The following is a 14,541-nucleotide window of genomic DNA, read 5'->3' as shown; positions in this document are numbered from 1 at the left end:
TCCAACTGGCTTGCACTACAAGCCAATGCAGTAACTGTGTTAACCACAAGGCTACTCTAACTGGTTTGCACTACAAGCCAATGCAGTAACTGTGTTAACCACAAGGCTACTCTAACTGGTTTGCACTACAAGCCAATGCAGTAACTGTGTTAACCACAAGGCTACTCCAACTGGCTTGCACTACAAGCCAATACAGTAACTGTGTTACCCACAAGGCTACTCCAACTGGCTTGCACTACAAGCCAATGCAGTAACTGTGTTACCCACAAGGCTACTCCAACTGGTTTGGACTACAAGCCAATGCAGTAACTGTGTTGACCACAAGGCTACTCCAACTGGCTTGCACTACAAGCCAATACAGTCACTGTGTTGACCACAAGGCTACTCCAACTGGCTTGCACTACAAGCCAATACAGTAACTGTGTTAACCACAAGGATACTCTAACTGGCTTGGACTACAAGCCAATGCAGTAACTGTGTTAACCACAAGGCTACTCCAACTGGCTTGCACTACAAGCCAATACAGTAACTGTGTTAACCACAAGGCTACTCCAACTGGCTTGCACTACAAGCCAATGCAGTAACTGTGTTACCCACAAGGCTACTCCAACTGGCTTGCACTACAAGCCAATGCAGTAACTGTGTTACCCACAAGGCTACTCCAACTGGCTTGCACTACAAGCCAATACAGTAACTGTGTTGACCACAAGGCTACTCCAACTGGCTTGCACTACAAGCCAATGCAGTAACTGTGTTGACCACAAGGCTACTCCAACTGGCTTGCACTACAAGCCAATGCAGTAACTGTGTTAACCACAAGGCTACTCCAACTGGCTTGCACTACAAGCCAATGCAGTAACTGTGTTACCCACAAGGCTACTCCAACTGGCTTGCACTACAAGCCAATACAGTAACTGTGTTGACCACAAGGCTACTCCAACTGGCTTGCACTACAAGCCAATGCAGTAACTGTGTTGACCACAAGGCTACTCCAACTGGCTTGCACTACAAGCCAATGCAGTAACTGTGTTACCCACAAGGCTACTCCAACTGGCTTGCACTACAAGTCAATACAGTAACTGTGTTAACCACAAGGATACTCCAACTGGCTTGCACTACAAGCCAATACAGTAACTGTGTTGACCACAAGGCTACTCCAACTGGCTTGCACTACAAGCCAATGCAGTAACTGTGTTGACCACAAGGCTACTCCAACTGGCTTGCACTACAAGCCAATGCAGTAACTGTGTTACCCACAAGGCTACTCCAACTGGCTTGCACTACAAGCCAATGCAGTAACTGTGTTACCCACAAGGCTACTCCAACTGGCTTGCACTACAAGCCAATGCAGTAACTGTGTTACCCACAAGGCTACTCCAACTGGCTTGCACTACAAGCCAATGCAGTAACTGTGTTGACCACAAGGCTACTCCAACTGGCTTGCACTACAAGCCAATGCAGTAACTGTGTTACCCACAAGGCTACTCCAACTGGCTTGCACTACAAGCCAATGCAGTAACTGTGTTACCCACAAGGCTACTCCAACTGGCTTGCACTACAAGCCAATGCAGTAACTGTGTTGACCACGAGGCTACTCCAACTGGCTTGCACTACAAGCCAATGCAGTAACTGTGTTGACCACAAGGCTACTCCAACTGGCTTGCACTACAAGCCAATGCAGTAACTGTGTTGACCACAAGGCTACTCCAACTGGCTTGCACTACAAGCCAATACAGTCACTGTGTTGACCACAAGGCTACTCCAACTGGCTTGCACTACAAGCCAATACAGTAACTGTGTTGACCACAAGGCTACTCCTACTGGCTTGGACTACAAGCCAATGCAGTAACTGTGTTAACCACAAGGCTACTCTAACTGGCTTGCACTACAAGCCAATGCAGTAACTGTGTTGACCACAAGGCTACTCCAACTGGCTTGCACTACAAGCCAATACAGTAACTGTGTTAACCACAAGGCTATTCCCAACTGGCTTGCACTACAAGCCAATGCAGTAACTGTGTTACCCACAAGGCTACTCCAACTGGCTTGCACTACAAGCCAATGCCGTAACTGTGTTGACCACAAGGCTACTCCCAACTGGCTTGCACTACAAGCCAATGCAGTAACTGTGTTAACCACAAGGCTACTCTAACTGGCTTGCACTACAAGCCAATGCAGTAACTGTGTTACCCACAAGGCTACTCCAACTGTCTTGGACTACAAGCCAATGCAGTAACTGTGTTACCCACAAGGCTACTCCAACTGTCTTGGACTACAAGCCAATACAGTAACTGTGTTGACCACAAGGCTACTCCAACTGGCTTGGACTACAAGCCAATGCAGTAACTGTGTTGACCACAAGGCTACTCCAACTGGCTTGCATTACAAGCCAATGCAGTAACTGTGTTACCCACAAGGCTACTCCAACTGGCTTGCACTACAAGCCAATGCAGTAACTGTGTTGACCACAAGGCTACTCCAACTGGCTTGCACTACAAGCCAATGCAGTAACTGTGTTAACCACAAGGCTACTCCAACTGGCTTGCACTACAAGCCAATGCAGTAACTGTGTTGACCACAAGGCTACTCCAACTGGCTTGCACTACAAGCCAATACAGTAACTGTGTTAACCACAAGGCTATTCCCAACTGGCTTGCATTACAAGCCAATGCAGTAACTGTGTTAACCACAAGGCTACTCCAACTGGCTTGCACTACAAGCCAATGCAGTCACTGTGTTGACCACAAGGCTACTCCCAACTGGCTTGCACTACAAGCCAATACAGTAACTGTGTTAACCACAAGGCTATTCCCAACTGGCTTGCACTACAAGCCAATACAGTAACTGTGTTAACCACAAGGCTACTCCAACTGGCTTGGACTACAAGCCAATACAGTAACTGTGTTGACCACAAGGCTACTCCAACTGGCTTGCACTACAAGCCAATGCAGTCACTGTGTTGACCACAAGGCTACTCCCTGCAGAGATAAGGTGTTTACTTTACAGTATTATTCATATGTAAACCAGTCCCCTGTGTCCCTGTTTTATGGTCACGGACCTACTGCTATCTGTTCAGGAACAATAGTGATGCATCTATAGTAGGTTCAATCAATGGCTACACCTGGACAATCTTGTTATATCAATATATAGCTGGTTCCATTCATGATTTGGATGTTCTGTCAATGCCCATTCCTGGTGTTCCCCTGCTATGAGAGTGCTTAACGCAGCTTAAACCCCAATCTGACTCACTCATTAACTCACTCAGCGACATGAAGGATAGATTTCTGTCCAACACAAAAGTGGCATTGACACATACCTCTGCATGAGTATATCCAATGGTTTGGGTATATTCCTTATCGGTGGTGGCCTTTTACCTGGAACATAAAAGTTAGCAATATGACAGCAGCAGTAGAAACAGACATTTTTTAGTCCACAGGTCCTTAAAATGATAAACATACAGCAAAACCCTACTCGTCCTTATGATACCTTAACTATTGGGCAGTTTGGCAAGGACTACAGGACCAGTGCCAGTTTCTAATGCTGTCCAGTTATAATACTTTGCCAACCAATCATTCAAATCTGGATCAGACGAGTGGTCAGTCATGTGCATCAGTTCCCAGTGTTGGATTGATGACACACAGTTAGCCACATGGCAGTTTGTCTTCCCTGGAGTTTGTCAGCCACTACCATGTGTAGTCCACAGTCATTACAGACAGCTAATCCCCAGTTTAGTCGCCTCTTACCACCATTCGGATGTGGGGAGCTGTTCAGTCACATACCTTCCCACAGAGTAACACTGAGGTAACCAAGATGACGAACTAGCATACAGGTTCTACAACAAAACCTCTTTTGTTTTGTAGCGCAACGCAAAAGTCATCTTCTTGAGACAAGGGTGTTAACTCACTATAAAAGTCTGGTTTCCACCCTTGCCAAACTAGGCTGGTATTTTGTGGCTCGATCATAGCACCACCAGTGGCCATTACGTGTTATGTCCCTTGTATGTCCCTCCTATTTAAAAATCAGATTCCACCTCTCCTATTAAGCATTGGCTTCAAACAAAATGGTGACACCTAGTCAATACGATCTGATCGGAAACAAAGATCTATATTGCAATAAAACACGGGTCTTGCCTCATGAAGTGCATGAAATCACTTGTGCACCTTGATTAAATAATGAAAAGATTTGTAATTGATGGTAAACATGCTTTTCAAATCCTGCAATCGACCGAAATCTGAACGGCAGTAATACTGTTTACAACCCGGATGTTGGTTTTGTTGCCCGTATTTTTGATTGGACTACACATAGACTTGTTAGGCCAGGCAAATAATGTTCCATCTGTCCCTGCCCACAAAGCCCAGCAAATTGCTCCATCTGCAGTCAGCTATTTTACATCAGTATCCTCCATAGTAGCTCTTCATTTCTTAAAGTTGTTGCCAAGCTTCACATCAGCTTAACCTGTTATGTTATGTTTACAAAAGGATTTAACTTCATGAAATTCACTTGTTGAAGAAATACATTAACAATTGCTCAATATCTAGAAGCTAATGAACTGTCTAGTGCCCAGTCCAGTCTGTTCCGGTTCTGGTTGACAGATGGACACATTGCTTTACTCACCATTGTGAACAGCCCACATGATCCTGAATGCTGGCCCACCGATCTCGTCAAACGGTTTCCGCCTGGTGATCACCTCCCACAGAATGATACCCCAGCTGAACACATCACACTTCTCGCTGTAGTTGCACCCTGGATAAAAGCAACTTTTCATGTCTAATGCTGAAGCCATTGATCAAATAAAAGGGCAAGGCAGACAGTCAAAATAGTTTGTTTCGGAACTGGTTAATTATCATAGGGGTGGGGTGAGATTGGTCTTATGACCATATCATATCTTGCTGCCCTCCACCCATCCCCCATTTTATGTTTCAGTTTCGCATGGCCCTCCTAAAAATATTTTTTCATGACCAGCAATAAATGAACAGTCCCTAAATAGTGTTCAAATTCATTACTTATTTATTATCATTATTATTTATCACCTGTGTTCATATAAACATGATAAATATTAATCATAGTTTCCTCATATTGAGACTCGAACTTGAACAACAACAAATGTACAGCCAAAGCTGAATAAAACCAGGTAATTTTTATGCTTTTTTTTATTTGCTAAGAGTTGGGACTGACAAAATTTATTTAGGGACTGGTAATTTTTAGAGTTGCTAGTCCTGGTGGACTGGTAGTTTCAAAAGTCAATGGGAACACTGACACATTATAGGTTATTATCTGTGAATATTTCTGGGAGTGAAAAATATCACAAGTGTCACCTGACAAATGACGTGACTGATGCCAGGAACTAGTCCCCACTTGATCCAACTAGAACCTGGAACGCTACAAATACCATGTTGAAAGATGCTACATGACTGACTGACTGACTGAGTATGGTTTTACGCCGCTTTTAGCGATATTCCAGCAATATCACGGCGGGGGACACCAGATGCTACATGAAAGGGAGGTCCACTCGTCATCACCAGCTCACCTTCAAACACCTCTGGCGCCATCCAAGCGGCGCTCCCCTTGTTGTTGGTCATATGAGTCTGGATATCACAGGCCGTGCCAAAATCACAAATTTTCAGCACAGTGCCACCCAAAATCAACAAGAGACTGCAGACAGAAATGGTATTACTTGATTAGATTTCTATCAAACATGACAAATACAGATGACAAATATAGTTTATCCCAATTATTTAATACAGTCTAACCCTGTTAATCAAGACACTGAAATTGTGCAGAATAACAAATTTCTGAATTAACAAATTCTTATTAGGATATGTAAGAAGCAATGTCTTGTGAACATTTGGAGAGGTTCTTTACAGTTATCATACAGGTGGGTCTTCTGGTTTAGCATGAATTCCAGATTAGCAGGTTTTCCACAATAGCAGGTTTTCCACAATAGCAGGATTTCCACATAAGGTATGTAAGTGTGTTTTCCACATTAGCTCGTTTTCTGGATCAACATGATTAAAGGGATCTGGAGTTACAGGTTTCACTGTTTCACTAAATGACACATCATATAATCTTTAAACATGGTAAATAACTGCATACTATCACATGTAAAATATTTGTCATTTGTCTGAAGAACTAATAATACCCAAGATATCATGCTGATTATTCCCAGATGTAAAATATGTAAGCAGGCTATGGGTCCTGAACATGGGGAAAGTTCTGATTACATTTACTCAACCGCACAGAAACACAAGTCAAATTTGTTTTTTTGTGAAATGCACAAAATAGTAATTTGTGAAAAGAAATGTAAACAAAAGTAAAGAGACGCATTGAAGAAACACTGTTCACTATATACAGCATTCATTTTGAGTACACTGCAGGAGCGCAGTCGACGGCTCGTTTGACGTTTTTTGCACGTGAAGCACACATCAAATGCAAAAATATGTGCCAGCATATAAAAAAGACACCAAGCATTTCACACTCGCCTTTGAAAAAGGACAGAAAACAAGGTTTGATTAACTGAACTCCAGAGAGGCGTTGTCACTGGATGCTACAGGCCGGATCAACATCAACTGCAGTGGCGAGGCACTTTGAAAGTCATCTGTCTACCATCACCAGATTGGTCGCATCAACTACAGGCAGTGTCCAAGAGGCCTCATGGACGGCCGATGGCCGACTAATCCTGCACGGGACCATAACATCCGGGTGACACATCTGTATGACCGACAGTGACGAGCAACACAGACAGCTGCAACCAATCATGGCCCACGTCATCCCGTGTCAGCTGACACAGAGCAACGGGAATCAGAAGTTCTTACGTCAGGGCTGACTCAACATCACAGCCAACAACGTCTGCAGTGGGCCCAACAGCACCTACATTGATGAGGTCAACAGAGGCAACAAGTTCAACCTTTCTCACGCCGACGGACGCATCAGAGTGTTGAGACGAAGTAATAAGCGCTACGCTAACTCCTGTGTCTTACAGGCCGACCGGTGGGGAGGAGGAAGCATCATGGTGTGGGGAGGCTTCAGTTATCATCACATGACCCCTCTACACATGTTTTGTCAGCTTGTGACTGCTGTCGTGCACAGGGATGATGTTCTTCGTAATCACATCAGACCTCTCTTCCTGGTTCAACCTCAACTCCAGGTCTTTCCGCCGGACAAGCTCGTCCCCATACAGCACGGGTCTCTATGGATCTTCTCAGAGTGAATAACATTCCTGTAATGCCCTGGCCTTCTTTGTAACTGGACATGGCCCCAAATGAGCATGTCTGGGACAAGATTGGGAGACGTCTTGAGGCTGCATGGCAGCAACATATACTTCAGGAACTGGAAGACTTTATGGTGCGGCAATTGAACAGGATTCTTCAAGCCTCCTTCCAAAGACTAGTCTACTCAAAGAGACGTTGATGTGCGGCCTGCATCGCACCTAACGGAGGCCACACAGGCTACTGATAGTCACAACCAATACCAATTTTCTGTTTCGGGGGTACCCTGTTTTCGGGGGGATTTTTCAATAAACACAGATGGTTATTATCAAACAAATGTTTTTCTCTGTTATCATTTCTTTATATTATCTACATATCTTTTATGGTCTTAATGATATCCGCATGTTATGTACAACTTGAGTACATATTTCCATCTGGCCTCGTCACTTACTTCGGTGGTTTGAGATCTCTGTGAATGAGAGCCTTGGGTCTCATGTTGTGTAAGTACGCTACTCCACGGGCACACTGCAGGGCCCAACTCATGGCATGGGCACTCGTATAGCTCGGCTGGCGACCAGAGCCATGTAGCACTGAAATAGGAGATACATTCAGTACAATACATTCTTCAGCTTGTCTCATTGATCACTGGATATAATCCATTTGTTCCGACTGATCAATCATTGATCATAATCAGAAGCAACCTATTAGCAGAATATGGGTCGGGAAGGAAAACTAAAATATCAGGTTGACCAAAACCATGATAAATAAAAAAAAGTATGTGGTGTTGTTAATCTCACCATTCAGAATGGCTAAACAGAGCTAGTGGTGTTGTTAATCTCACCATTCAGAATGGCTAAACTGAGCTGGTGGTGTTATTAATCTCACCCTTCAGAATGGCTAAACAGAGCTGGTGGTTTTGTTAATCTCACCATTCAGAATGGCTAAACTGAGCTCATGGTATTGTTAATCTCACCATTCAGAATGGCTAAACTGAGCTGGTGGTGTTATTAATCTCACCCTTCAGAATGGCTAAACAGAGCTGGTGGTTTTGTTAATCTCACCATTCAGAATGGCTAAATTGAGCTCATGGTATTGTTAATCTCACCATTCAGAATGGCTAAACTGAGCTGGTGGTGTTATTAATCTCACCATTCAGAATGGCTAAAAAGAGCTGGTGGTTTTGTTAATCTCACCATTCAGAATGGCTAAACTGAGCTGGTGGTGTTATTAATCTCACCATTCAGAATGGCTAAACTGAGCTCATGGTATTGTGAATCTCACCATTCAGAATGGTTAAACTTGGTATCTTACCAAATTGAGGTTAAAAATGTTTCTCTATTTTACCAATTATCATTTGGGCTGGATCATAAACATGGTATCTGTTACTAAAACAACATAATTATTGCATACTTCACTGTTATGTATAATACTGAAGCTTGTGAGGTGTGCTAATTAGTATTAACATCTCTCCTGTAACCACCATTTCAGTGTGGTAACCCAAAACACAGGAACAGCATCAAGCGACTTCACGCCAAACATGATGATGTCATGATATCCTCCATACAGGCCATCAAGCCATCTTTTTTAAAAGACTGTGACTGGCTGATCAGACAGTTAGATTATTTAATGATGAAACGTAGTATATGTGACATACCATTGTAGAGAGAGCCACCCTCTGCATACTCCATAACAAGACAAACCTGCAAAATAACGGCCATCTTTCAAAACCATTTCTTGTTATTCCACAACTATCAACCAGGTGAAACTGTGGTGACAGCATACATTACTTCAGAACAGATGCCCCACAACCGAAGAGAAATGGAGATATGTGACTATAATACACACACCAGGACTTCAAGACGACACACTGATAATCTGCTGTTCTCAGGAGAATGATTTCAGTTGCTTTCAGTGTAAGTGGACATGAAGGAAATGTTCATGTAGTATATCCTACAATAGCATCATGGACCTACTACACAACTGTCAGAAAACTAGGGAATGCTGAAGTCTTTTTTCTATGAATGTTTTATGGCAAAATCTTCAATTTTTTCATTTCAATACTGTGTTTTCCACTCAAATAAAAAAAGCCTTTTGATCCAAATTTGTTTTTGTGTTTTAAAACAAGGCACTAAATCAAAAATAATACATTACCCATTTTTCAAAGAATCGGTCATAGAAATCTGATAACATTAAATCCCCTCCAACACAGCAACATCAAAGTCTGTGGGAAAGCACTGACAATGTCTGGTTGCTGCTCTATGCATATCCATTTCAAGGAGGACTGTGAGGATTCAAAATTCTGCAGACTTGACTGAAAAACACACCTGTTACCATGGTCAAGCATATTACCCACTCAAAGGGACAAAAGAAAATTCTGTAATATTCTGAGTGAGTGAGTTGGGTTTAAGGCCGCTTTAAACAGTATTCCAGTCATATTGCGGTGTCAGCTTAACTTGGGAGGAATCCAAATAAGAAACAACAATGGTGTACTGGGGCCTATACTGCACCGGAATCCTCACAAGGGAGACAACCATGGTATACTGGGGCCTATACTGCACCAGAATCCTCACAAGGGAGACAACCATGGTATACAGGGGCCTATACTGCACCAGAATCCTCACAAGGGAGAAAACCATGGTATACTGGGGCCTATACTGCACCAGAATCCTCACAAGGGAGACAACCATGGTATACTGGGGCCTATACTGCACCAGAATCCTCACAAGGGAGACAACCATGGTATACAGGGGCCTATACTGCACCAGAATCCAAGCTCCTTCCCAGCGCGTGACACCTTCGTTACACTCTCGGTAACATCGCTGCCACCAGTGTGGGCGCAGCCATTACAAGAATCTTGAAATTTGCCCTCTAACCCCAAATGTAGTAACGTTTATACTTTTGTTTATGTCTTTGGGAATGCCATCATATTTCAATTTGAAAAGATTTGCGACTGACCATGTTTTCCAGATGAATTTACTTTGTTGTTTTGATAATCAGATTGGTTCGAGATTGCAGACTAACGGAAAATCAACCAACTTCTCCCTTACATTCTTACTATATCAATAACACGATAGTTGTAATGAAACAGAAATTCAAATTGACAAACGAAGAAAGTAATTTAGCAGCTATAAGTGTATTCGGCGTCACGACAGTCGTCACTTGTTTGTAAACAAAACGGTCATTCGGTTGCGAGTTCAACTCCAAGCATGGTTGTGGCCACCTATTCACAGTGGGGAGTTTTGACTGGTGGCAGCGATAGTATAGAGAGCTCCGGGAACGTACTATCGCTGTGAGGAGCTTGCACCAGAATCCTCACAAGGGAGACAACCATGGTATACTGGGGCCTATACTGCACCGGAATTCTCACAGGGGAGACAACCATGGTATAGAGGGGCCAAAACTGCACCAGAATCCTCACAGGGGAGACAACCATGGTATACTGGGGCCTATACTGCACCAGAATCCTCACAGGGGAGACAACCATGGTGTACAGGGGCCTATACTGCACCAGAATCCTAACAGGGGAGACAACCATGGTATAGAGGGGTCTTTACTGCACCGGAATCCTCACAGGGTAGACAACCATGGTATAGAGGGGCCAAAATTGCACCAGAATCCTCACAGGGGAGACAACCATGGTGTACGGGAGGCCTATATTGCACCAGAATCCTCACAGGGGAGACAACCATGGTGTACGGGAGGCCTATATTGCACAGGAATCCTCACAGGGGATACAACCATGGTGTACGGGAGGCCTATACTGCACTGGGATCCTCACAGGGGAGACAACCATGGTGTATGGGAGGCCTATATTGCACCAGAATCCTCACAGGGGAGACAACCATGGTGTACGGGAGGCCTATATTGCACAGGAATCCTCACAGGGGAGACAACCATGGTGTACTGGGAGCCTGCTCTGTCTTGGAACCCTCAGAGGGGACTTGTATTGCATGAGCAATTTGAATACTTACTGGTGACTTCGTACATGCTCCATACAGCTTGACGATATTGGGATGGCTGACCCTGGAAAGTTGTTTAAGCTCTGTAATGAAGGCCTTCCTTTCAGATTCTGTTTCTATTATCTTGACAGCAACATCAGTCCCTCTAAAGTTCGCTCTACTCACAACCCCAAATGCTCCTTTACCGACAATCTAAAAGAGATATATAATCATGATAATACATGGCAACAAAAGACATCCTTTCTCTGTCAGAGAACCATTTGAGATCAATATTATTCACAGTCTCTGCTGAATACTTTTGAGTCTTTCAGACCAAATGTGACTCTTAGCATCATTTTCAGTAGATTTTAGTGTCATAATATGGACAACCGGATTTATCAGTTGTGCTTTCTAGACGAAAGAGATTCTTACGAACTTGTTTTAACATGTTTAAGATGGGTATTTCTAAAATTTTCATTTATTAATGTAACTGTTCAAATGAAAAGAAATGGTATATTCAGAGTTCCACATAAGATAAAAGCATGATTAATGGTATATTTTAACCACATATGGATAAAATGGTTTTTGTGTAAACAACACCAAAGCAGTGTGCAAAACAGCCGCTGGCTCGATAGCTGGAGCTAGCAATAAAAGATTCTGAAATGTCCCTAGCCTGACTGGCTAATTCAATTTTAAGAGTGATATTTTTATGCACACTTCTTTATAGTAGATCAAACTTCTTAAAAGGTTGGCTGTAGAAAACTATGACCTTCCAAAATATATAATATAATAAATATTTGTAAGGATTTAAGGATGTGAGATCAGAGTTTCCCCATTCCCTTTTATGATTTAAACATATTTATTTTCACAAAAATGTGAAAATGGATTGGTAAACAAGCATAGCACTTATGTTAATACCGCTCCATTACACAGAAGACATGATGCAATAAATACACCAACAAAGGTTAGATGTAACAAATGAATTGTACACGCCAAGTTAGATGTGTATATATATAATAAATATATTTGCAGTTTATATTAAACAATTTATTTACTTTATTGAAAATCTGCCAGTTTTTAATATGAAGTTTTGAATAAAATCCAATGTTTGGATTTGCTCTTCCTTACTCAAATGCAAATTCCATAGCACATAGCACTGTTTGCAAAGAATAACCATGCTGTAAAAAAACATTTCATTTTGAAAAGAAAATAATAATTTGTACACACAAAAAAGAAGTGTAAAGCATCTTCGGTATGATATTCACAGGAACTAGTTTTTGTATCCAAAATATATCTATCATACTGATCTGCAATAAGATCTCTGCAGCCAAGCCTGACGCGACAGTGAATAACTTGACATAACCTGTTTCCAAAATTTAAATCCAAGTTACATGAAGCAAATTCTTTAAAAGGGCTCTGCCCTCAATAGGGTTTTCTGGTAACATATTCCAAAGTTGTGTTGTAGCTGGTATAAATGAATCTGTATAAGCTTTTGTTTTACACTTCACTGTTTGAAGATTAGTTTTATCCCTTAAGTTATAATTTGTGCTTTCCGAAACTGTATTAGGAATAAGCCTACGAAGATATTCTGAAGAGAAATGATTATTCATTTCATAAAACATTACCAATTTTGAATTGTATCTTCTGTCATTTAATGACTTCAAATTTGTTTCATTCTAAATCTTCTGATGACTTGTATCCCGTACAGCACCACATATGGTTCTAAGGGCATCTAACTTCTAAGTTTATTTTTTCTTGTAAATTATCTTGTTCATTAGTACAGTTGTCCCAAATATGACAACAATAATCAAAAATTGGTGAGATAAATGATTTGTACATAGTTTCTAAGGTAGTTCGAGATAGACTATATTTATAACTTCTTAAAGAATTAACCAGAGGCCAACATTTCCTTGCAATATCATCAATGTGCATTTTCCATGTACAATTACTTCGTCAAGTAATACCTTGGTGCTTATGACTTTGAACATCTTTGATTTCTGTACCATTCATATATAAGTTAGGTTTGCAACAAGGGTTTACTAAGGTAAACTCAATAGATTCTGATTTTTCAGGAATAAATTCAACTTGGAATCTTGCAGCCTATTCTGAAATTCTGTCTACGTCATTATTGAGAGAAGCCAGTGTTTATCAAAGCCATGACAACAAGTACAACATTAATGTCTCTGTCGTATGAAGCTAGAGACTAGGCAGGAATATTCACCAGAATTAAGCACTTCCTGACCTGCTAATGAATACTACTTCTGCAGTGTGGTCACTGGAGCAGACACTTCTCTCGCAGAATGAGGAGAGCTGAGGTGAGAAAGCTGGGGGGTTATCAGCTATTTTTGCTGGCGTCCTGGTGCTTTAAATACACCAAATATTCCAATAAAAAGTTTTAAAATTGCAAAAACAACTAAGTTGAGTTCACAACATCAGTCGCTGTGTAACTCAAATAATAAAACATTTCCAAAGGAAAGGTTTGGCTTGATAATATTTATGGAAAGATAAATGGTAAACCAGAGACCATATAATAGATCTATTATATGGTCTCTGGGTAAACATTGCAACATAGTTATGAATTTGCATTGTCAGTTGATTGTCAGTAAAACGTCATGAAGACGTAAATAGTATATATGTCATGGATTTCATGTAGTAAGGCGGAGGGGCGAATAGTTACGATTTCACAGCTGACAAGTTCCTATATTCACAGAACTGGAAAGGGTGTGTCCAGACCAAAGATCACGTGACCCTACAGAGCACGTGTAGAACACGGAACTGATTGACCTCTGTGTCCATACATGACAGGCTAGCATGTCTAACAGCAAGTGTACAGAGTGCCGCGGGTGTTACAGTCTATTGAAACCGTCATCAGGCTGTCCTGCCTTGCATACTTCATCATTTAAAAAGTAGGAAGAACATGTTTCTCACCTCATGAAATGTCAGTTCGTTGAACTCGATCTCTTCCACAAAAGTTGGAGGGGATTCCATTTCGCCGCTCAACACTCTGTGATTAAGTCAAAGTAAAATACATTTGCGTTGCCTATTTGAGCAGAGTTTACTAAGTTAAACATTTCTGTCAAACCTCCATGCTAAAAACGTAAACATGGGCGATATCATACTATTTGCACAACTAACAATAACAGCACTCAACTTTAATATGTTTTAAAGTGAAAATGCAAATGAAGAAACATATATTTGCATATGTTTGATATTAAGCTGAATACAAGTAAAATATAATGGGTTATATTTGCAATACAATTATGTTTTTATATGTAAAATATACACTATCTGTTAAATGTAGATATGATAAGTTTTACTGAAGATACTCCACGGAAGCCGAAGATAAATCACACCGCTTCAATAATGTGTAAAATATAAGTGGATGGGAAGGACGGAGA

The 14,541-nt window shown here is 41.6% G+C and overlaps 1 protein-coding gene across 5 annotated transcripts in view; it reads right to left on the bottom strand.

Annotated features, from left to right (window-relative positions):
- LOC124110672 (mitogen-activated protein kinase kinase kinase 7-like) overlaps window positions 1–14,276 on the bottom strand; it is an 84,065-nt gene extending 69,789 nt beyond the window's left edge. For all 5 annotated transcript variants that reach the window (XM_046470013.2, XM_046470026.2, XM_046470018.2 and 2 more), the window contains exons 1-7: window positions 14,072–14,276; window positions 11,177–11,356; window positions 8,860–8,905; window positions 7,657–7,795; window positions 5,528–5,652; window positions 4,615–4,743; window positions 3,317–3,374 (exon numbers count right to left, since the gene is read on the bottom strand). In XM_046470013.2, coding sequence (XP_046325969.2) covers window positions 3,317–3,374; window positions 4,615–4,743; window positions 5,528–5,652; window positions 7,657–7,795; window positions 8,860–8,905; window positions 11,177–11,356; window positions 14,072–14,131 — 737 coding nt within the window. In that variant the 5' untranslated portion in view covers window positions 14,132–14,276. The remainder of the gene's footprint in view (window positions 1–3,316; window positions 3,375–4,614; window positions 4,744–5,527; window positions 5,653–7,656; window positions 7,796–8,859; window positions 8,906–11,176; window positions 11,357–14,071) is intronic.
- Between the last annotated feature and the right edge of the window lie 265 nt (window positions 14,277–14,541).

The sequence above is a fragment of the Haliotis rufescens genome, unplaced genomic scaffold (genome assembly GCF_023055435.1).
Source record: "Haliotis rufescens isolate VD_foot unplaced genomic scaffold, xgHalRufe1.0.p SCAF_5, whole genome shotgun sequence".
NCBI classification, from domain to species: domain Eukaryota; kingdom Metazoa; phylum Mollusca; class Gastropoda; order Lepetellida; family Haliotidae; genus Haliotis; species Haliotis rufescens.
This window is presented reverse-complemented; position numbering and strand designations above follow the sequence as displayed.